General features: G+C 33.2%; 1 protein-coding gene across 2 annotated transcripts; it reads right to left on the bottom strand.

The window, feature by feature from the left end:
- Positions 1-498: 498 nt before the first annotated feature.
- Positions 499-24135, bottom strand: Rab6 (RAS oncogene family member Rab6). 2 transcript variants are annotated; one of them, XM_090103169.1, is made up of 6 exons: positions 23916-24135; positions 23549-23607; positions 22129-22288; positions 7776-7981; positions 6936-7002; positions 499-2607 (listed from the first exon to the last, which is right to left on the bottom strand). In XM_090103169.1, exons 1-6 carry the CDS (start codon positions 23983-23985, stop codon positions 2537-2539), a joined length of 633 nt encoding a protein of 210 aa, XP_089959295.1. In that variant the 5' UTR covers positions 23986-24135; the 3' UTR covers positions 499-2536. The 2 variants fall into 2 exon arrangements, with proteins under 2 accessions (XP_089959295.1, XP_089959296.1); XM_090103170.1 differs by lacking the exon at positions 499-2607 and adding an exon at positions 3058-5066 and having other exon boundaries at positions 23916-24134.
- Positions 24136-25808: the final 1673 nt, after the last annotated feature.

The following is a 25808-nucleotide window of genomic DNA, read 5'->3' as shown; positions in this document are numbered from 1 at the left end:
TTGCGGGAACGGAGAAAAACGGGGATGCACGGACAAAGTCGTGGGCGGAAGCTAGTCATATATATATTTTTATTAAAGCTTAGGTAGGTTCTATTTAAAAGTTTGAACGATAAATTTATCGTATGTACCTTAATTATTTAGCCCCTCGCACAAAAAAAAAAGGCAAAAACTTCATTATCTACTTCAGACCTATAAGACTGTGGTCTGTGTCACTGTGTTAAATTTACATAATATTTTCTTTCCAAATTTCATCCTAATCGGTGATAAGATTAGATCCAGACAAACACAAACATATTTGGCATTTATAATTTTATAACTCATTCAAAATAAGCACGAAGTTAAAAAAAATTACGCTTTTAATTTCATCAGATATTCAATAGAGTTTCATTTCGAAGATTCAATCGAGAAAAGGTCTGCGTTGCTTCGACATCGCTGGAGCACTAGCCGTGCCCAAAATAATTATAAACATTATTTATAGGGATAAATAAAACACCAGTGTAATTAAAATGCATTTAATATCCGGAACATTATGCTAATTTTGAATAATGAAAAACAATATTCTATTGATGAAAGCTAAGCACGTTGCGCGATCACGAACGTAAGTTATAATTTACTAACAATTGCATACAAAATACTATAAAATGTATTCCAACCTGGTGTGGGTACTACTTATAACCGTACTAACGAACCGACTGAGACAATTTTTGAATTTATCATCGAAGAAAATCTATTTCCCTTATTACTCAAAAACCTTCATAGACCCGTCGTCTTATTTGGTTGAGCTAACAGAGTAGTCAAGCTTACATAAGATTTCTTTCATCGTTTTATAACACTTTTATAACGAGTAGGTCAACGAATACCTTTTTATCACTTATATAAGCTTATATCCCACAGCTGTTTTATTTTATTGTGTAAATGATTCAATTCAGTCTTAAACACCTTTAGCCGAGGTGATGTAATTCTATTTTATCAACGTGAATAATTTCAAAAATTGTCTCAGCACTAGGCACTATTCATATTAATTCAAAAATTTGATATCGGCAGTGAGAGCTAACTTGATTTTTATATTAATCGAAAAACCTACAAAGACCGGCTTTGCCCTAAGTATCGAGAGTAAATAAATCAACTAGTTGTGCTTAAATATAAATCTAGAAGAAGAAATGCCTAATAATTACCTAGATATAATATAAAAGTCTTAGGTATTCTGTAGAGATCGTTGCGATTTATGTGTTAAAATTTAAATAATACAACAAACTATTTACAAAGATGTTTTTGCTATCAGGCGGGCTAAGGTTTTTAATTATAAATAGTTATATAAAACAAAAAATAAGACATAATACATATATGCCGCAACTCCGAAAGCTTTATATCAATTCAATTAAAAAATCAAACAATTTTAGTCACACCATAAATTATAAAGTTACACAAATACAATTATATTTCAAGTACATTGAAATAAATGTTGAGCACCTTGTAATTAAAATGTTACGGTTTATCGTAAAGCATGGAGAGAAATTACTCGTGTTTGTGATAAAGCCTGTCTTAGAAACGACACATCAAATTAGAAAATCGCATGACAAATAACTCGAAAAGGAGAAAGACAATAACCAGGCTTCATTTGCCATCAAATGGTCATTGCTACGATGAGAATGTAGCATGATTACTCACGAGGAAGTCTCAAAGATTCGCTTTTAGAATAACACATTCTAAAAGCGAAACTCTGAACCCTATAATAAATAGTGCGTATCGAAACTCAATTAAAAACTGCCAATATCATAAATTCTTTTACAATCAGTCCAATACATAAATTCATTTCACAACCGTACCCCGCCTGATATCGAACCCTTGTGCCTCCCATAAACACCCAAATCATAATCAGCGCCATCTCTACAAAAATAATACTGTTTAAAACATAAGACAACGAAATAGACACGAAGACAGTCGAGTATTGCGAACTTCCAATCGTTTTGATTTAGATTTCTTGTTTCTATGCAAAAGGTACGAATAATAATTGCTTACTCTTGCAATGAAATCCAAAGCGTTTGGAAATCACAATTTGCCTTAAAAATAAGTTAGAACCTGAAACCGTGATTAGAATCATAAACCGCCAATATTGCAGATGCAGCGTACTGTGTCCCTGTTTCGTTTTACGCATCCGTCATTTATGATTCTACAAGTCGAAGCGGCAGAAACCAAAGAATTTCTTAAAACTATCAATTCTCTTGCTGAAATCAGGATTTTTGTATTGTTTTAGTAGCCTGTTGTGTCCCAAATCTGGGCAGAGGCCTTCCCATTTATTGAACTTTTTGTAGGTACAAACATGTCACGTTTGGACCGCAATTTTCCAGTCTGTATTTTGGGGTCCACAATAGGATAGTACTAAGAAATTCTCCAGTCCACTGCCGCAGTTCGTCTTCTACAATGGGGGTAACGCAAAACTGTGCGTTCGAAATCTAAGTGAGTAACGGGTCACATAAGCGGGGAGCGTCACATACAAAGATACAAAACGTAAGTAGGCACAGATGCTGGAGGCTGCTCAGCACACGCAGCCGCTCTCGTTGCCCTCCTGCTCCGAGCCCATCGGCGACTGGGTCTGCAGGTCCACAGCTAATGGCGGAGTTAGGGAGATTATTCACAGATAACATACAAAAAAATGGAACAGACAAAAAATGTTTGATAAAGCTATTGATATTTGATGTATGTGTCGTATTGTTATATAAGAAGTTTCACTTCTGCCAAGTGTGTGGTATGCTTGTACAAATTTCATTTTAAAATATTTGTGGTATATTGTTTAAATAGGTTTTAATGGGATGCGGAAATTCATCTCAATTATTTTACAGTACTAAAACATAATGATATTTTAAAGAGGAAAAAATCAAAATTGACTTTTTAATCGCTAAGATTACTATAGCTATGTAATGAAAAATGTATCGATCTCATTACTTACAATAAGTCTCTGGTTTTCCCAGCGATATAATATTGTTGATAGTCATTCATATTTTACATTATTTTGATTGCTAAATACAAAGACACAGAGTTAATAAATAAAATGCAATATAAGGTGTTAAAAATTTATTATATTATGAGCATGTGGTACATATATTAACATTAATAATAATTCTGCACAAAATGATTGTAAAAAAATCCATATTTATATTGAAAACAAACATAAATTAGATTGACTATATGTTTACATCGATAAATTATAACAAAGAAAAATGTCAGTAAAATGTATGGTTCAATAGAAAATATAAGATTGAAGATTATTAAAATGAAAAAAAAAAACTTATAGCCAATCTTAATTAAATAAGTAACTGAAACAATTTAAAAACGACAATAATTAGGTGCATTATATTAATTATATGCATATAGTAAATTACTATAAAAGCTTATTGGAATGAACAATATGTATATAAAATTATATAAACCAGATTACAAGCTAGCCGTGATATCTCACTAAATAAAAATATTAATCAGTTTACATGAATCATAAGATTTCTCACTTATTCGCTAAAATAAATAATACTAATGTACATAAGCTTTGGGATCTGTGTAAATCTTAATAAAACTTGATTATGTATGTATATCATAAAAAAGAAGTTCATATTAAAATTGTTTATTGTTTAAATGATGTGGCAAATATCCGATATAGACAAAAGTTAAAATGATTTGAGCATTTCGATTCGACGATCCCATAAGCGTGCTATATACAAAATAATGTATGAAAACTCTATGTACTACAAACTAAACTTTAAAAACAAATCATAGTATATTTATTTCGTACTCACGGCACAAAAACATATAATAATAGTTGTGAAGTATTTTTTTTAGAATTAATAAGTAGATTAAATTTATTATTATAACTAGCCGTATTTATGTAAAATTTAAGGCAGAATATTGCTTTTGTAAATTTTTAATGTTAATTGCGAAAAAATCGTTAACTAAATAACTCTAGCTTCTAGAACTATTTTGCTGAATTATAAAGAAGCTGGTAGGCTTTAGCTGATATAAAGGAACCTGTCAAATTCATAAGAAAAAGTAAATAATTATGGCATAATCGGTGAAATACATATTTATTTTATAAGTCATAACAAGATTATGCGGTACGCCTAACAACAAAATATTGTTAATTAATTGATAAAATCGGTACCGAAAGTACGAACATAAAGTAAAGAGCATATTATATAAATCCTTTCGATAGTTGTCAGTCTTATAGACAAACAGAAATCGCGAAGTTGCTTCACATGAAAGCGATCCGTGCTTCAAATACGTGCTTTTGTGTATGAAATACGTCAAAACTATTACCTTAGTAGAATTGGCAACTGTTTTACATAACTTTTATATTTTATAATGACAAAATCTAAATGAGATATAAATAATTTAACAGGTCGACAAATAAATGGTATAAAATCAAATTAATTGACTAAACTATATACATAAAAGTTCGATTTTCTAAATTACGATAAATGTAAATAAAAAACAAAAAATTGTCTCTGGAAAACAGTTGTCAGTCACTTAAAAAGTTTGTAAACTAATTTACATCTAATATCACTCAGGCCGATAGACACAAAAGCACAGCATCACTAAACCTTAGCGCCACCCTAATTTTATTAATATTATTACTATATTGAAATCTGGAATTAAAAATAATTATTTGATTGAAATGATGTTAGAAATACAGTTAAATTGAAATAGAACTGAAGTCATAAAAAAGGTCAAATTAATTTAGCTGCCAAAATAAAACTAGGGCGACATAACGTTAGATAACAATCGTTGCATAATTGCACATAAGTATAATTTAGCATACACGACAACACCATGAAACGCATAATTGACGTGAACGAATTGGGCTGTATGCACCAAGTCCTTTGCCTTTGCATAGACTACAAACATGACACATGACAGTTGACAGTTTACACTTGACGTTTGTCCCATAGCGCGTCATGCACACGCGTCGATTATAACCTCAAAATGGAACATACAATTTGGCGGGAAACGTTAACACGCGCATCCACCGTCCGGCTCCTTGCTGTCTCCGGGCGCTTGTCTCAGTATCACCTCGTGCACTGTTACATTTAGTATTAAGGAAAATAAAAAAAATAAAAAGGCTAGAGAAGGAGGCTACGAGTGTAACAGCGTGAAATATAAGAGGCGACGCATTCAATTAAAAAAAAAACGACATATCAATAATGTATTCAGTATTCTGAACACAATACTCTGGTACAGTTTCATTACTAAGCGAATTTTAATGAATCTATTTTAATTATTATTTTATCGCCAACCTTTAATATTTCACAATGCGAACAAGACAATACCAAATATATGAAATTATATCCAGTACACACTAGTGCGTGCAGAAAGAAATTTAAAGTAATTATATCTACCCTTACTTAAATATAGATAAAATTAACTCTAACGACGGTATTTGTCACAAATTCGGTCTCAGTCACAAATTCGTATAAAACACATTCCGTCTCTTTCTCACTTGAAAGTATAGTCGTCAAGAAAATAAAATAAATTAACTCTGATATCTACATTACTAACTGAGTATAAAAAGTGTGTGTGCAAGTGGGATAGAGATAAACATAAATAAATACAATATACATAAAGTTGTTAGTATGGATACATGCATTTGATGACGAAAAGTATATTTATATGGCATCACCGAACACTAATTTACTAAATGTAGATTTTTATTATTACTTCCTACTGACCAAATAAATAAGGTACATTTCTAAAAGTATTTTCATTCATTTTTAAGAATTATATGCACAACTTTTTGAATGTAAATCTTTGTGAAATAAACTAATGCAAAAAAATATCTATATGTATGTTGTTGTATTTTTAGTAGAAAGAACAATACTCAAAGTAGACAAAACAGAAAGAAAAAATAGTTTTGCGGAGTATCTTTGCACAGATTGCGTATTTCCAGGAAATTTAGAACTATATATTTTTTACCAATAATAAATTCTTGACTAATATTTTCGATCTATTTAATGTAATTAGTTTGTTCCTACTCATAAAACTAAATAAATGTACATGCAAACTACACTCTAAGCACACTACAAGCGTAACAGAAATGAAGGCAATGTACACAGATCACATAATTAGTAATGTTAATGTTACTTACACCGTTTAGCCCGCTATACCACCACCGACACAAAACACAAACGGATCCGGACCGCAACGCTATATCGCCGGGCGCGTGTGAAATTAGCTACCAATTTTTTTTTTTTGGTAGTTGCCAGCTACCATTTTTTTTTCATTTTGGGAGTTGCCGTTTTTTTAAAAGAAGATGAAAGTGTTGAAGTATAAAATCAATGGCAGGTATAAAAATGACTCATGATTGTAATTAAGTAATTCAATTAGGAAAAATATTAATGAACCGCATGAACCAATTAGCCTAATCAATGTTTTGTCCCTTTCTCACTTTATAGCATACGAATGAAAGAGACAGAAATCCGATTAATAAAACCGTTATAATATTTTGTAGTGTCATTCAGATAGTAAAATCATTCCGTGAATCCATTCCCATGACCAATAACCAATCCATAACCAAAATAATAGCCCATAACTGATGAAGTAATTCATAGTTAACAATAAAATATAGAAACCACCACAATCAATCTCTCAAATCATTTCACAAAAATATATATTAGTTAGAGCCTTCGACAGGTAAACATCATGTAATCTATTTCCCCAGACCAAAATCCACCCCTGTAGCTAATCTCACACAAAACGTCACAAAGAATCACAAAGAACATAATATTAGTACGATCATAGCCGTTACTTCAACAATAGCATATACTTATACGTACACATGTGTGCGTTGCATATACGTGTGGAATGTGCGTGTGTGCGTGACGTGTGTGTGTGGTACTGGAATGGGTATGTGAGAATGTAACAGATAATAAATATTTTCATAAAAAGGATACTGTCTTCGGGAGGCTTGCTTTCAGCTGAATCCATTCCGGGAAGCGCGGCTGCTACCCGTCGGAATAACTGGAATTGAAAAGTAGTATACAGTTAATCGTCTGGATTGACTTTGTAAAAATGGTAGAGTAGGTATAATGGATGACACGAAATTTTATAAAACTTTGTATGGTGATATTGTTGCAATCTTATTTCTTAGAAAAGTATTTTAAAAATAAGCACAGTATTGCCCATTATTATTTTATCTTGCCTCGCAGTTGTTCGACAACTCCCAATCTGTATATGGAGATTCGCAAACTCTTGATAACAGCGGAATACAAAACTGTCTGTAATTCGTCTTGTCTGTCTTGTTGCCGACCAGCATGATGATGACGTCACCACTAACCTGTTTAACATTATATCCAGCCTTGGCGCTGGTCTCTATGAACATCACGTTGAGCTCCTTCGCCTTCCTGTCGCCCTCCTCCGTGGACACCTGCCGCTTGTCCGACAGGTCCGTCTTGTTGCCGACCAGCATGATGATGACGTCACCACTAACCTGTTTAACATTATATCCAGCCTTGGCGCTGGTCTCTATGAACATCACGTTGAGCTCCTTCGCCTTCCTGTCGCCCTCCTCCGTGGACACCTGCCGCTTGTCCGACAGGTCCGTCTTGTTGCCGACCAGCAGCTGATGACGTCACCACTAACCTGTTTAACATTATATCCAGCCTTGGCGCTGGTCTCTATGAACATCACGTTGAGCTCCTTCGCCTTCCTGTCGCCCTCCTCCGTGGACACCTGCCGCTTGTCCGACAGGTCCGTCTTGTTGCCGACCAGCAGCTGATGACGTCACCACTAACCTGTTTAACATTATATCCAGCCTTGGCGCTGGTCTCTATGAACATCACGTTGAGCTCCTTCGCCTTCCTGTCGCCTTCCTCCGTGGACACCTGCCGCTTGTCCGACAGGTCCGTCTTGTTGCCGACCAGCATGATGATGACGTCAGAGCCCCGCTCGGTGCGCACGTCGTCGATCCATTTCGACGTTTGGTGGAATGAATTCGCATCTGGAATATGGATTAACAGTTGAATGGCAAATTCATAATGGTACACTACATAAATTGTCTGTATGAACGAGAGAATTCTTTATTACATATACCCAAATCATGGAACTGATCGGGCTGCAGACTTATGAACCCGCTAAGAAAGGTTTTTTATATATTTTAAAGGGATAAAATAGGGGATGAAAGTTAGTAACATGAAAACTTATTTCACGCAACAGCTATAGTTAAAACATTATCACCAAAAATAGACGGGTAGACCGTAGAGGTAAATGCAGATAAGATTATAGGAGATTATTTTAGGACGCATGTTGTAACAATAATAGACAACCTTTATTATCTGCAACAAACTTGTTTTGACTATGTTTTAAGGCAGGAGCAGAAAGCTATGTTAACGAAAGTAAGGTACATGCAATACGATCTCAAAGGAAAAAAATATTCTCTTAACTCATTTACAAATTCAAATGGTACCGTTAATGTAATAAACTAAATTAATATTAAGCAATTGTTTACCCATACATTACAAAAATAATGTTTTGTCCAATTATGTAAAAATGTTCATGATGTACTTCCGTTTATTACAGATTGCTCGGAAACAAAACCTCATTGTTATTCATATGATTATGATTTAATTATGTATGTTATGTATCTTAAGTGGACCTCTAGTGTGAAAATATATAAATATTAATATTTGAACTTTAGATATACAGAGATTCACAGTCCGTCAAGCTCTCATGCTCACAGATAAACAAACTTGCAGAAAAGATAAGATTTTTCTAGTCCATGTTCCTACGACAATTTCGCTACATAATCGTATTATTATTTAAATAACATTTTCCCTTCAAAATAATTTACTAGTTTTTCACCCAAACACCTTTTGTAAGGAAGTAGGAACCTTTACCAAAATGTTACCCAAAAATCTTATTTTAGCAACCTTAGTTTAATTTCATATTCAGTCTTTCATGAGTATTTTAATTAATGCTCAATAAGATAAAGTTAAAAATGTATTTCGCTGAACGGATATTCCGAGGAAAGTCGGCCGGCTCCATCGTGTTTGTGGAAGTTATATCACAAATAAATCCCTCGCCCCGGGAGCTCGAAATGAAAAATATTTTACGAGACCAATGCTGCTAGGATTGCCAACGTAATATAATATAAAATAAAACATCGTAGTGTAGGTAGGTATTGTTATCTATTTTGTTACTTTAAAATATTATATTTGTACCTTTTTTTAAATATTTTATGATCTTAAATTTAATTTAATTTATTCAAGTTTTATTTACTTGTCACAAAGAACACAAAACACAAACGATACATCTATTCATAACCCTTGAGGTATTTCTATTACACATATGTACATATATTTTGCAATATTTAATAATGCATAATTTTATTAAGAAGTGCCAACCCTAACTCCGACACGAGTATCCCATAACAAGCTGGCTGAAAATATTGCAGTTTGTTATAAAAATATAACTTTGTCCATAATTCATTTTAGAGGAAATATTTAATAAATAAACTGCACTAGTGTAGTTAGTCATAGCGATATAAAACGTAAGTATAATATGCCAAAACTCTCCGAATAAATATTTTTTTAAATATTCCTTCATTATAAAAATTTATTTCTATGGTTCTTTAAAAAATATAAATTTTGTTATTTAATAAACAAAGGATAAAATGATGTAAGGCATTGCACCAGTATTTTATAAACTTTATCGACCGCGGCGTTGTCCTCTAGCTTGTAAGTTAGAAGCCTTTTCAGTTTCCATGAATGGCCTGTTTTATTTTTTCAGCCATTTTTTTATTCTAAAAAGAAAAAAGAACATATTCGAATTCCAAATTCAAACAAAGAAACACATATTTCAAATCGCAACCACGGTTCAAAGAGTATGTACCTATACACCTAAAACCAATACAGCCTCTCAGGAGCGAGTACCACGCTCGATAAGAGAGTTGCGATCGGAAAAACGATAAAACCCTTTAATTGCTCGTAAAGCTGTATCCCGACCATTTGCAATGTAGATTACGAGTTATGTTTTTACTTTTTACATTATACCGGTGAGGCTGTGACCTATAAATGATACTGTATTTAAATATGATGAATAAAGCTATTATAATGCAATAAAAATGTTTGAGTCATATTTTTATTGGGTATTTAAAAATTAATTAACTGTATTGAGAAAATTAAATTAAGAGTTAAAAATGCCTAATGCAGCACAATCACTAACCTACATACTTTGAACTTTAAATATGTATAAAAATTTAAAAAAGGAGCCTTAGGTTTTTTAGTCGCAAAGATTCTGTTTTTTTTTTTGGGCAATAAAGTATATTATATTTTAGGTATTTTCATTTTAGTATAGAGATTTTTTTTGTTAAAAATTAAAAATATTAAATAATGTTATTGTCAATACGTCTGTATTCGCCATATTGCAAAAACTTGAATTCAAATGCTACCTGTATAAAGTAACCACATTCATAATTATTTAAACCGCAAAAATGTTTCTTAAACGATCTTACCTCGTGTGTTCATAAGTTTTGAGACAAACTTTGTAGTTAAAAAATAAGATAAAATATCACTGGCTGATATTTATTTCTTTTTCCATGATTGAATTTGGAATGTTTACTTTTAATTCCTTTGATTTTCAAATTCATTTCTTTCAATTTTCTCGTGATGGAGGGAACTAAAGAATTACGTGCGACCGTAATTTCGCTGTTTAAGGCGGGGAGAAAACCAATGGAGATTTTCCGTGAGGTGAAAATTTTTGGTGTGAGCCGTAACTTCGTGTATTACACTATCAAACGATACAGGGAGACTTATTCTTTGTAAGATCTCCAAAGATGTGGCCAGCCACGCTCTGTGAGGACGCCTGCGAACATCAAAATCATCAGAGAGCGACTTGCCGAAATCCATATCGCACTCAGAAAAAACTCGCACTGCAGACTGATATTTCGCGCGTATCAAGCAACAGAATACTGAAATATAATCTTAAGGTTAAGGCGTACAGCCATAGGAAAATTCACTTTTCAAACGACCGCCTTCGTAAATTGCGACGCGAACGTTGTCCAATACTGCTTAGGAGACACGATGCAAGGAAGATACTCCTTACTGATGAGAAAATCTTTACTGTCAAAGAAAAGTTCAACCGACAAAACAATAAAGTGTATGCCAAAAGTAGCAAGGACGTCCCACCTTCAGCACGGAATGTCTTGCGTACTCATCATCCGGCTAGTGTGATGGTATGGTGGGGAGTTTCGTATGAAGGTGTCACTCCGCTGCATTTCTGCCAACAAGGTGTCAAGGTGAAAGCCAAGAATTATCAAAGTGATATTTTAGAGGCTGTTGTGAAACCCCTGTCTCATACTTTATTTTACAACAAGGATTGGGTTTTCCAGCAAGACTCAGCGCCATCTCATAAGGCAAAAACCACCCAAGCTTGGTTGAAGGAGAATGTGCCGGCCTTCATTGCGGCTAACGAATGGCCCTCCTCCAGCCCCGACCTCAACCCGCTGGATTATTCTTTATGGACTGAATTAGAGCTCAGGGCTTGCCGAAAGTCCCACCGAAACTTGGAGTCACTGAAGCGAGCTCTTGTCCGAGAAGCAAAGCGAATTCCATTGGAAAAGATTCGTGCCGCTATAGATGACTGGCCAAATCGTCTGAGGGCCTGTATAAAAAATAAGGGTGGACATTTTGAGTAATAATGAAAGTTTATTATTTGTTATTACTCACTTAATATGCTGTATAAGTTTTAGAATTATAAGTTAAATATTACAAAAGATATGCAACTTTTATTTCGTCTCAAAACTTATGAACACACGAGGTATATAACGTGAATAGTTATTTTTATACAAATTACAAATGTTTATTTTTTGCATAAACGCTTCGCATATAAAATATGTCATTGTTAATATTGTCATTTTAAAATAACTTTGAACTTCGTTATCGTAAAAATACATCATGTACAGTTTTTATACATTGTGTTTCATTGTGGAATTATTGACTGCCCGGAGTTTGAAAAAATGCCCGGATCTATGGCAATTGCGTATCCTTATTAAATGCCACTTGTAGTAATACTGCCTTATGTAGTTGTACTACCTACTATATTAGTATAAAGTATAAACCTTCAATATGGTATTTTAATACGGCAAGAACCATCATGGCATACCTTTGTGTCTTTAAGCGCAATGAACTCTGTAGTTATAAAAAAATCTCTATACAAACAAGTGGTTGATGTTTTTTTTTCATTTGATAGCAAATTTCTCATGAATCGCTCTATCTGTATAATTATAACCGAGTCGGGTTTATTCTGAAAGATTCTCTATTTAGATCTGAAAAACGGATGGACAGAATCAAATGTTTATTCTGAGCAATAAGAAGAATAACTAGTAGGTATTATCCCAAAAACCAGAAAGTTTTCCAAACATATTCTATATCCACAATCAATCGTATACTACATTTAAACTTAAAGAGAAGTCAGACCAACTTTTGTGGCAGTACGCTATAAATATACCACGGACCTCATGGGTCAGATCTAAATTAAGCCCAAACACCAGAAAGTTTTCCAAACAAAATACATATTCCACAATCAATCGTATTACTTCGTCAAGGTCCAGGGTGAGTTTGAGCCAAATATTTGTTCTGTCCGGACAATGAAGGTTACACCCCGACATTGGATTATGACCTCTAACTTGTCTAATCAACGTTTATTTTAGCGTACCACGCTTGGTATGAGAAAGTTTAATAAAATGCATTAAATGCTCTTAATGAGATAAGATGAAAAAATTCACGTTACTTAATAATAATTGCGATTACGTTACGCTGAGACCCGTTACTCGTAGTTTAATTTCCGTAGTGTTGTGACGAGGCTGAGCGGTCATTTATAATAATGTTCTAGCGTTTTTCCTTACTTACTTATCCATACTAATATTATAAATGCGAAAGTAACTCTGTTTGTCTGTTACTCAATCACGCCTAAACTACTGAACCCATTTGCATGAAATTTGGTATGGAGATATTTTGATACCAGAGAAAGGACATATAGGCTACTTTTTATTGCGAAATATGTACCACGGGCGAAGCCGGGGCGGACCGCTAGTTGTTAATAGAATTGCATTATTTTCTCTTTCTAGAGCAACTATCGATTTCTCTAGATGCAGACGAAAAAATCATTCATCAACAGAAATCATTAATCAACAGAATATTTCGACGTTTTCAGTATTTAAAATGAATATTTCTTATTTTGATATTACTGTGAATCAATGAAAAGCAATTTAATCCTAATCCAAAATTAATGAATTGCTTCACTAATTGTATATTACTACAAGCATACAAAACTGGGTCACTGATCGATTTATTATCATTTTTCATTTAAAAATGACCAAATATTACAAAAAATTAATTGGTAAGTACATCACTTAAATATTAAACAAGAACATCACGAACATACACACAGATAAGTTTGAAAAAGTAATTATAAACTTTTGTTATTAAAATAAGTATATAGATTTATTATAGCCCGTTAAACGAAACACGGAAGATAATAGAACTGCATACTTCTTCATATACAGAACAAATTCCTATCATCACATGAAACCATTCTTATGAGCTCTATCAGATTTTATAAAACCAATGTATACAAATTCGGCATCGTATTTCCTGTCTCATGACAGCTCATCCCTGTATTCCAAGCGATATCAAAATTCAGGCTCTCTGCAAGCCAGTATAAAATATAAATAAGCTTCAGTTGAAAATCCGTATACATAGATACTAGATAGATATATAGATAGATGTACAAGCAGGTATTACGCTCTCCACCTGAGGCCATCGGCCCACTTACAGCCGCAGACGTGTCATGCAACCGAATTCAGAAATCGAATTTTCAGTTCAATTCCCGCGTTTTTTGCACTCACAATTATTTTCATTCGTTACGACACCCGTTGTATGAAACGGCAGGGATTATTAGTTTTGGCCTTGAATCTTGCATTTATAGTTTTTACTGGTTTTAGTTCAATTCGATTTCTATCCCGGTTTAATTGGGTTAAGAAATGCAATTTGCTTTCAGTTTAGACGAGACACGATAGTACCTACAACTACACTGGTCATCAAAAAAATCGACCCACCTGCATTTTTACGGAAAATTGCGGTTTTCTCACAAAATAAAGAAAAAAATTGTTTGGAAACTGAACCGATTAATTAAACATGCATATTTACACGAATATAAACACATAAAATCATTAACATAATAAAAAAAATGTCAATTTCGAATAAAGTTCAAAATCCTCAATTTTCAGCTTTTTCTTTATTTAATTTCAAATGCAGTTTATTTTGTAATCAAGAAACTTATGATCACGTTTCCTTCGAATTTATACTCAGTACTTTCTCTTCTTTCTGGAATGATAGCCTGCGTTCACCAGTTTAAAGAAATAATCAAGATTTTGATGGTCTCTTGAGGAATTCGTTATCATTCTTCCCTCATGGCGGTTTTCAGGTCTCCTATTGTTGTAGGGGCTGAATTACGAGCTCTAAGCTTTATTTTTTAATTGTCCCACATGTGCTCTGTAGGTTTCAAATCGAGACTTTTTGCTAACCAGAGTGTAACTCTAATGCGGACCTCTTCTAAATACTGGATCACGATTCGCTCTACGTGTTTCCGAGCATTATCATGCATAGACTCAAAGTTTTTGCAGATACAGCCGGCATATTACACCATATGATAGTCCAAAACCTCGGTAATGTATTGAACAGCATTTAATGAGCATCTTTTTATCGTCAAGCTCCGTGCGTCTTGTCAAAGAAAGGCCACTCTAGAACTTTACAGAGCCTCCATCTTAATCGACCGTTTCTCCTACCTAGCACTGAACAAATCGTTCATCTGGTCATCGCATGACATAAAGACGTCTATCAGCACCATATAAAGTCATTTGCATCTTGTCACTCAAAAGTACTGACTCCCATTGGCCTATAGTCCAGTTTACGTGATTTCGAGTCAATTGAAGTCTGGTTTGTCGATGAGCTGTGGCTGATTGTGGCCATGTTTCTGGCTTGTGTGGTCTTAGGTTCTACTCCTTAAGTCTTCTTCTAACAGTTCTGTCATTTATACCCACCTCCTTATCTTCACGCAGGCGTCACTAGAGATCTACACCAGACAGATGTCGATTTTGTAGAGTTGATTTCATTATCTAGGGGTCGTCCCTTTGAGGTGCCGCCCTATTTCTTGCAGATCAATATTTTCATCGATACTGCCCAGTCTCTAGAAACCTTTGGTAAACTCATCGAACTGCAAAACAGCTCAGATTTTAGTTTTTAGCCACAGCAAGTTGACATAACCCCTGTTTTAGTAGAGCCACAGTTTGGGCCCCCTCAGCTACAGTAGTATCCATTATTTTGAGACAAAATTTATCAAAACTACAGCATCAATTATTAAACTTAACGTTATGAATAAGAGATCCCGAAAAAAGTCATTTTTGAACTGGGAACACGGGCATAATTTGTCCCGCCGTAAACCGTCAAATCAACACTGTACAGTATTTCTGTATAAAAATTTGTTAAGAATCATTTAGTGCAGTAAAATTTACGACAAACATAATGATTAGCATGTTACCAGACCCTTACAACAAAATACAACAATATAAGACGACTTATTTGTGAAATAATCGATAAATAGCAAACATAGTGTAGGTGGGTCGATTTTTTTGATGACCAGTGTAGTTGTCTATACGCGACTCATGAATACAAGTTACAACTATTGATTTTTAATAGCTATACTGTCGTCGCCAAATGTACTGAAAGAGCATAAAGAAACACAGTATAAAAACGTTGAAATACAGCACGACCTAAATACGAATAGAAAATACAATGCACTCGGAACGGGCATTAAGAACTTATTCTACATAATAAATATGTATTTTATACCGATAATATGCTGCATATATTTTTGAGAAAAATTCTATCATAAATACAAACTGTGTCCAAATCGTTCCATAGAATAATTTCAATAAGTTGTCCCTGTTTTATAAGACACATTACGGGATCGCTTGTTTTACATGTAAAATTTCAGTTTCATTTAGAACATTCAGATAATACAATAAACCGTAATTATGATCTCTGTACCTAAATTATGATAGCGACCAATTAATCTTATTCATATTTTAAAGACTTACACATCATATTATAGACATTAATATTCAGAAAGCTTCAAAAATAAAAGCCAAATAAGAGACTAAACTCAGAATACAAGGAATTTTAAATTGTTTTAAAAATACAAAACCACAGTCCACAACCACAACAATTTCTTCTTCTCTGCTTCATTATTTCGACTCTTTGCTGACTCCTGCTGATTCTGAATTATCTATGAAATATCTATATTAAATTTTAAATTCTCATTAAACAGGTCATAGAGACGTACCTTGACCCGGTCAAGAGCTTTAGAACACTGAAGCTACGCCGTTTGACCTAGAACTAATTAAATTTAATAGCGTATTAAATTAAACTTAATATACCTACTTTCAACCTAATTCAAAAACAAGGGATGGTTCTCACTTCGACTGTATTTTATTTTGTATTGTTACAAAACGTTCGAATGGGTGAATCGATTTTAATGATTTTTTATCTAAGCTAGTGCCTTCCTGTTTGTCCCATTTAAAAATTTTGTACAGTTCTGATCATTTGAATGTGGTTTAGTTTTTTGTTAAAACGATTCTCTTTACGTTTAAATATATTACAGAAGAGTGAGAGTGTATTTGATTGTGAAATGTAACTATTACGATTACATTGTTCAAACCCAAAATGCATAGCGGCTAGCGGGTCATGTTACGTGATTGTAGTAGTGCTTTACACCAATTTGCAGTAAGTACTTCTTAGTTTAATATGTTCGTTATTCGGTTATTTTATACATTTGTATTTATCTGTGTATAATATACCTTTTACCTTTAATGTAAATCTATACTAATATTATAAAGCTGAAGAGTTTGTTTGAACGCGCTACTGGTTCGATTTGAAAAATTATTTCGGTGTTAGATAGCACATTTATCGAGTAAGGCTATAGGCTATACTATATTATGATCACGCTGAGACCAACAGAAGTGCACAGAGCACTGCGGGTAAAACCGCAGGGCACAGCTGGGATTGAATATTGTTCCTTAATCTTCTGGTAACTTTTTTACAAACCATATTCGTCATAGGTCATAAAATTACTAATTAATTTTGAATACTTCACATTTTCTTTACTTATTGATTCGTCATCCTTTTTAAAAGTTTTATGGTTAGGAAACATCTACACCTAGAATAAAATAACTGCATTACCTATACAGTAAAATATATTTGTAGTCTTATAAATATTTCGTACATATATCTGTATTTAATATAAATGTTGTCTGCCTTCTTTCACTCGTAAAAGCGAATGGATCAATAGAGCAGACAAAGGCATCCGTCGGCCTAAAGCTGTCTAGGTGGAGTTATTTCATTTTTAAACGATAGATACAAATACAAACGGCTAAATATAACTTAAATTACATATATTTGGTCGTTAAAATAGGTTATAATTTACCTATTCATGTTAATTTATACATAGTATAAAACAAAGTCGCTTTCTCTTTCCCTATGTCCCTTTGTATGCTTAAATGTTTAAAACTACGCAACGGATTTTGATGTGGTTTTTTTAATAGATAGACTGATTCAACAGGAAGGTTTTAGTAAATAATTTATTAGGTTTTAGACAAAGCGGGCGAAGCCGCGTGCGGAACGATAGTAAGTATACTTACAAAACAGTTATTATTGTAATTTTTTTTTTATCAATCACCGTAAAAGCTTCAACGATTTTGAACGATTTTGACGTCGGCTAATACAATAGGTATATTCAAAAGGAAACCTTGAGTAAGTATTTACTTATACAATGAGGTTTCTGTAAATATATTATCTCCGTTTTGCAGAGCCGCCTGTTTCCAATTGAATTTTTAACGGTATAAACTGTAAATAAAAAAACTGAAACCAATCTTATGTGAACTGATTTTTAATTAAACTTCTATTCATTCATGAGACTATCGACACCATTTTTATTGACTTAATAGTGTGATGGTTAAAATGTACATTGCTTCGTTCTACATTGCTGGTTTTCGTTAACAATTATACGATTTATATTTAACTAGCGGTCCGCCCCGGCTTCGCCCGTGGTACATATTTACGTTTTCTCTACACAAAAACCATCCTCGTACTTCAAGGAATATAATAAAAAAAGAATTATCGAATTCGGTTCAGCCGTTCTCGAGTTATGCGCTTACCAACACATTTTGCGATTCATTTTTATATATAAGAAGAAGATTAAACACATATTTCTATTGTTATCTCAAAAAATCTATATTTTACAATTTTTAATACATGTTTGACAGTTACGTTTAATCAAAAATATTTGCAGATAAAACCATTTTACGTTTTACGTGTATTTTTCTAAACATTATATTTACTTCTATAATGACGATAATCCAACGCAACAATTAATCTTCGCAGCACTTCGTGGGCTTACCGGATGCGTATCCCGTTCAGGATTACATTTTGAGATAAACCCTTGTTCCTTATCACTACAGAGTATAAAACTAAGTCGTTGCCGCTGTCTGTCGGTCCCTATGTATGCTTAAATCTTTAAAACTACGCAACGGATTTTGATGTAATGGATAGTGATTCAAGAGGAAGGATTTAGCGAACTAGCTCATCGCCCGCGGCTTCGCCCGCTTTGTCTCAAACCTAATAAATTATATACTTAAACCTTCCTAATCAATCACTCTATCTATTTAAAAAAACCGCGTCAAAATCCATTGCGTAGTTTTAAAGATTTAAGCATACAAAGGGACATAGGGACAGAGAAAGCGACTTTGTTTTATACTATGTAGTGATTTATTAGGTTTAAGACATAGCGGGCGACACCAAGTGCGGGAAGCTAGCCCATAATAATACTAACGTGTGACCTTATTTAAAAATACTTTACAGTTACCGAAAGGCAATTTGCAGAGGTATTCACTTATTACACACAAGTTCAAAGACCTTATAAACCGGTTCAATGGACAATATAAGGCCAAAGATGGTTTATGTAACTGTCTACACAGCGCTGGCTGTGCCAAATCCGCCTGGCTTTGTTTCCCATAATTAATATATTTTTTCTTTGTTTTAGCTCTATGTGGTACACAACATACGACTTAACTTTTAAAGTATTGTATACTTTTTTTAATAGATAGATGAAGTTTCCAGAAGCTTCCATTATATGTACAACATTTATTTACTTACGCACGTACGAACACACCTGTGTAGTATCTACTAATACTAAACAATGAATTTTATTTTCATTATATACTTATGTTTCCATTATATTACATTTTAGAATTAGAATTTAATTAATAATTTAAATAGAAGAACTAGAAACAAAAAATCACATTCACTTTTAAATATTTTGATGAGCATTACATAATTTTATTACCATTTATGTATGGACGTAGGTTGACCGCGCCCGGTGTTTATTTTGAATATGACTCATAGTTTTGTGATCTTAGCTAAATGACGTTATGTTACCTGCCCCCCTAGTCAAGTGGCTTTCTGTTAGCGTAGCGTTCAATAGAATAGACTACGAATGTATGAGATTGACGTAGGCTGTAGATAAACGTATCTACAGGTTACGTCAATCTCATACATTCGTAGTCTATTCTATTGAACGCTACGCTAACAGAAAGCCACTTGACTAGGGGGGCTGCTGAGCTAACAGGTTTTGTTATTTAATCATATACGAAATTAAATATAGCCAAGCAACGCACAAGATATGCAGGTTAGAGGCTTGAAAAGAATGTATTTACAACGCGTTCTAAGCGGCGATGTTAGAGAAAAATATTTTCAGGAGAAATAGGAAAATAACCCAAACTAATTAATAAATATAACATAATTAATGAGATATGACAAGCTTATGTAATATACACCAATTCTTGCCCCGCTATCCTAATTATTTAGGACAGGTATAATCTAAGAATTTGTAGAAAAATGACTGGAATGTCTATTCGTTATTTCTTTAATGTTTTAATAATAATATTTGTTCATATATAATCGTTTTTATTAAAGTTGAAATTTTCCATTTCACACGACACAGATACACCGCGATTAGGTCATTTATTATTCAGATTGCGAAAGATACGGTGTTTTTGTGTTTAATTTTATAAATTACAAATGTTATGTGAATCACGTCCCATAACCGACTATATTATGATAATATCTCTTGTTTCCACTGCTATAGACTGCTCAATTACATTATCCTTCCTCATTTTATCATTGTTCTAATTTTCGACTATCAATGGCAAAATAGTGCTCCCAATTTTCTGCATAATCTATACTAATATTATAAAGCTTAAGAGTGTGTTTGAACGCGCTTATCTCAGTAACTACTGGTTCCATTTGAAAAATTCTTTCGGTGTTAAATAGCCCATTTATTGAGGAAGGCTATAGGCTATATATCATCACGCTAAGACCAACAGGAGCGGAGTACTGCGGGTAAAACTGCGAGGCACAGCTAGTCTTTTATAATGCGGCAACTCGTAATAAGGCCAATTCTTTACGCTGAAATAATTGGTGGCCACTGGCCACTTGTTTGTTTCATTCATTCATCCAATAAACCTTGTCCTTAATCTTAGGTCGACTTTTGACGGATGAAGTATGACTTCGATTCCGCGTAAGTATCGATCTGATACTACAAATATACAGGCTTATACTTATTGCTCATTATATACTCGAAATTTATGGATTGGAAAGAAAGGTCCATTAAAGATTCCTAATCACACATGAAATTTTCAGCACCTGAACTTTGAAATTCATTTTTCCTTGGATTATAGAACAAATTCAATGATTTATCCCCAATTATAGTATTGCAATATACTCTTCAGTCACTGTTAAAATAAAGATTAAAAGCTAACTGCTAACTTTTTGTTTCGTTTCTAAAAACAAAATGTAAGTATTTCCTTGAAAAAGTAAAACAATAGCTGCCAAGAAAACACACATTTCTTCATCAAAAGGAAGTTTCCAGTGTTATAAAGTTTGGCCAAAGATATAAAAACAATCAGGTCACGCTATATAGACTAGTCTTAAACCTAGGGTACATAAACAATGCTGCTATGTCCTAACATCATAAACCCTTTACACAGAAGTGATTAACCTATTTCCTGACAGTTAATAGACTTCATATAAATGTCACGGAAAAGATATATTCCTACGTTATTTGCTAGCTTTATCTCCATATTGGTAAAATCATTCTTTTATAGTTTACTACACTGTAAACATGTAAAGGCACAAAATGCATATTATTCAGAACAATTTTGTGTAAAGTTAAGTAAAAAACGAATTATCACTACATAGTATAAAACAAAGTCGCTTTCCCTGTCCCTATGTCCCTATGTCCCTATGTCCCTTTGTACGCTTAAATCTTTGAAACTACGCAACGGATTTTGATGCGGTTTCTTTTAATAGATAGAGTGATTCAAGAGGAAGGTTTATATGTATAATAACATCCATTAAATAGTGGAGAAGTACTGTTATTTTTGAGGTTTCTAATGTGATGTCGTAAAAAATTACATTGTTTCCGCTTATATTGCAAACGCAGGCTGAACCCTACGAGTTTTATCAAAATAATGTACTAAGTATTATACACATTGAAAAGGTCTACAGAAAAGTCCGCGATGGTATATGTCTATCTCTTATGGATAACCCACAATAACATTTTTTTGTCATTTACTTTTTACGACAAATAATAGCTAATTTTCGAAGCGATTTTCACCAATACAGCATTAATCCTTAACCAATTAAATACCTTGAATACATTGTTCATTTAATATAGATCTATATGGCACTTTACACCGTATGATTTAAGTGAATATTTTCGAAGATATTACAGATTTAAAAATTGCGGGACGTAGCGTTTGCGGCGGTACCGGCCGGCCGGCCGCTATGTTTTTATATACAACGTTCACAGTTTTTCTGTAGTGTATTTAGTATCAGCATTGCACCCGTGCGAAGCCGGGGCGGGTCGCTAGTTTTCTCTATAAAGATATGTAGGCTTCCAAAGCCAATCTACCAAGCTTATTAAATCGTATATTTACAACGAACAACAATCACAAAATATAAAAAAGTCACTTACTGGTAATATCATATACTACAACGGCGACAGTTGAATCTCTAATATACGAAGGTATGAGAGATCGGAATCTCTCCTGGCCCGCAGTGTCCCACAGTTGCAGTCTCACTGTACGGTCCTCTAGGTACATTGTTTTCGACAGGAAGTCTATACCGATTGTCGCCTGTTTGGAATAATAAATGGTTTATTGTTTATTTATGTTAAAAAATGTACACTTTTATGTCAGAGTATGCAAAGGGGCAGGCAGGCCACTTGATGTTAAGTGGTCACCACCCATAAGCACTTGTAACACTGGTAGCGTTACAGGTGCTATACCGGCCTATTAACAATAAATATGCTCTTTTCTTGTACTTTGTGAAACACAATGAGAAAAGAAATGATACATTATTATAAACAAACTATGAATTTTAAGTACTTAATAACAGTGTAATTGTGTAACTGTCATAATTTTAATGATAAGGAATATTTATGTAGGCTACAATATGTAACATTGTACGGAACAACAACAACTGTTTTTATGACTTCTTACAAATCGTCATGTGTATTTACATACTCTCTATCTATATTTTGAATGCTGAATCTAATAATAAGAAATAGAATAGATTCCAGATAAGTTTTAAACATGATGAGAAGAGCAACATCCTGTCTTCTGATGTTTTTGAAATGTTAATTTTTAATAATATGGTTATGCTTTTGAATTAGAATTATTATGTATTTTAATTTTTTTTCTTCTTATTAGTGTATCTAAAAGCATTAATCTATTTCATTAATAGAATGTTTGATGAATCATTAATATGTATACATATACTATCAGCAGATTGTTATTAAAATCTAATTATGATTAATAATTGAAATGTTATGGCATTTTCATGTATCATCATTATTTATAAATGTTTATGTATAGTGATTAATCCCTCAGTCCCGGAATCACAGACACAATAGAAAATCTATTGTGTCGCGGGCCGATCGGGCCGCTCGGTGGTCAATGGGTTAAATTATATTGATTACAACATGATGTTATGGATTTTTTCTTCACTTATTTGTATACAATTGTATAAAGTAGCAGTATGCATTGTTTAAACATGAAAAGGCTGCACTTATATTATGAAAATGTACATTTATTGATAAAAAATTTGATGGAATAAAATTTATTAGTAGCTACATATGAGAGTTAAAATATAGGCATTAATGGCATATTATTAATGATGGATATGAAGTCAATCATCATAAAAACATTCAGAATATCAATGTTATAAAAATTACTTGACTTTTCTTATCAGACAACATTTCGAAATTTTCTAATTACATTAGAAATTACATAAATGAATAAGTATTTAATAATGTGACTTTATAATGTTTCGTGTGTAGAAAAATGCTTATTAACAATATTAAATGTACAGGCATCGAATAAATCATGACTCACCTGGTAAGTATTGTCGAAACTATCATACATGAACCTTGTGATGAGTGATGTTTTTCCCACTGAAAAACATAAGTTCCCGTTCAATCCACTTTCTAATTACACCTATACAATACAATCCAATTAATGACGAATACTGAGGCTTCGTGAGAAGATCGACTACAAGCCTCTTCAAAATATGAGTAACCTACATAATGCCTCAGCCTAATATCTGCAGATCTTGATCACTGTTCATACAAAAACTATATCAAAACCCCACGATATGTAGGTCAGTAATTCGATAAAGTCTAGACGAATCTATATACGTGTCGTAAATTCAAAAACTATGTATTAAAAATGTACGACTGAATGGTCAATTGCCTTGACTTACCGCTCTGTTCACCGAGAAAAACCAATTTAAACTTGCGCAAGGGATTACCGAATTCACCTGACGCGGACATCGTGCTATTTTTTATTAATTAGTAAGCTAAACTATAATTTCACAGTAATTCTTATCACAGAAAACTACATAAACTGACAGTTCAGGCCACTCCTGCGGCACACACGAGCGCAGCGCCGCCACGTTACGACAGACTGACGGACCTACGCAAAAGCCAACTCAGCAACATTTCACAATAAAAAATATTGCTATGCATTTCATAGTTTTATTATCACATTGTAGTTGGAAAAGTAAAGTCAATCATAATATTGGATATTTAGATCTTTCTAAAGGACTACTCTCGGTGAAAAATATATGTTTCAGAGGCTCAGGCTTATTCTGAACGCATCCAAATTTTCTGACAAGTTTGTTTTTTTTTAACACAGATAATTAGGAAAAAAAGACTTCAATTCTCAGAGCAATTAGGTTTATTCCTCTGAGCTTCAATTCAATTACTTAATTAAAAAAAAAATAAACTGACTTCAAACTACATACAACATGATACAACTAAGTACTAAAAACCGGAAAATAATTTATAGATTAGCGCTACACTCTCATATAAGTCGGTACCAGCCAAATCTGGGCTGTAACTGGCAGTTAGTAGAAACTAGAAGCCTGTTTTTTGGAAATCGGTTAAAAAATATCTGTGGTCTTTTTGAGTTTTTTTTTCACCTGGGTATGCGGGTATTTAGGCTTAGTCTACAATGTAGACTAAGCCTAAATACCCAATATAATGTAGACTCTACATTATATTGGATGAATAAAACTTTTGAACGAATTTTAAACGCGATTATTCTAATCTTTTGGTATGTTATACGGGGTTTCAATTCTAAATAAAATGTGTACAGAGTTCTTTAAACTATCTTCTCTATTGAAATTAAAATGTTTTTAGGGTTCTGTACATCCTACTAATATTATAAAGGCGAAAGTTTGTATGGATGTTTGTTACTCTTTCACATAAAAACTACTGAATGGATTTGAATGAAACTTTACCACAATATAGCTTATACATCAGAATAACACATATAGGATAGGTTTTATCCCGGAAATCCCACGGGAACGGGAACTATGCGGGTTTTCCTTTGAAAACGCGGGCGAAGCCGCGGGCGGAAATCTAGTAGAGTATATATCTGGTTCTATACCAAAAGGGTCTGTCACCAGGCTGCATCACTTGAAAATTTCACGGATGATTTTATGACTTTAACCCATTGACCACCGTAAGCCCCGATCGGGCCACGACACAATAGATTATCTATTGTGTCTGTGATTCCGAGGACTGATGGATTAAACTTAAATTTGCTGTAACAATCAGATGGATTAACATGAGTGATTCTTTGTGCCTTACTTATAGGCTCCGTTTATATATATTTTTTGAACGAACATTATGTTTTACAAAGTAAAAACTAACTCAAATAACAATATATGCATTATAAAAATTCAAAAAGTAGTAGGGAAGTTTAAAGAAACACTAATTATTTTTATAAGTAACTTTTATTAAATAAAATTATATGTATTTACAAAATAAAAACTGAAATCAATATCACAATGTATACAACACATATTTTAACAATAAAAACATTGTCATAATAAAATTACACAAGTAGTTGATTATGAAAATAGATGACATTTTTTTCGTTCCTATTTTATAGCAGGTAACATTTTAATACAAACATTTCCTAGGATATTTGCCATACAAATTGGCGGGTAATTGAATCTTGTTACTTTTTTTCATTGTTTTTATGACATTAAAATCAACTACAAATTGTACCACTGTTACTATAATGGCACCAAATAAACGGCCACTTAAATTACATATTGGCTGTGAATGTTATGAAGGAGGCAAGC

Source organism: Colias eurytheme, chromosome 6 (genome assembly GCF_061535395.1).
Source record: "Colias eurytheme isolate Ceu_HAF_F1 chromosome 6, ilColEury1 Martin Lab GWU primary, whole genome shotgun sequence".
Lineage (NCBI taxonomy): Eukaryota > Metazoa > Arthropoda > Insecta > Lepidoptera > Pieridae > Colias > Colias eurytheme.
The sequence above is the reverse complement of the archived record's forward strand: the minus strand, read 5'-3'. Positions and strand labels throughout refer to the sequence as shown.

Excerpts from the sequence above, each read along its gene's own strand:
- Rab6 (XM_090103169.1), bottom strand. The coding sequence starts at position 23,985 with ATGTCCGCGTCAGGTGAATTCGGTAATCCCTTGCGCAAGTTTAAATTG. Across the intron at positions 22,289-23,548 it reads GTTTCGACAATACTTACCAG|GCGACAATCGGTATAGACTT; the intron begins GTGAGTCATGAT and ends TATTCCAAACAG. Across the intron at positions 7,982-22,128 it reads TGTAGTATATGATATTACCA|ATGCGAATTCATTCCACCAA; the intron begins GTAAGTGACTTT and ends TCCATATTCCAG.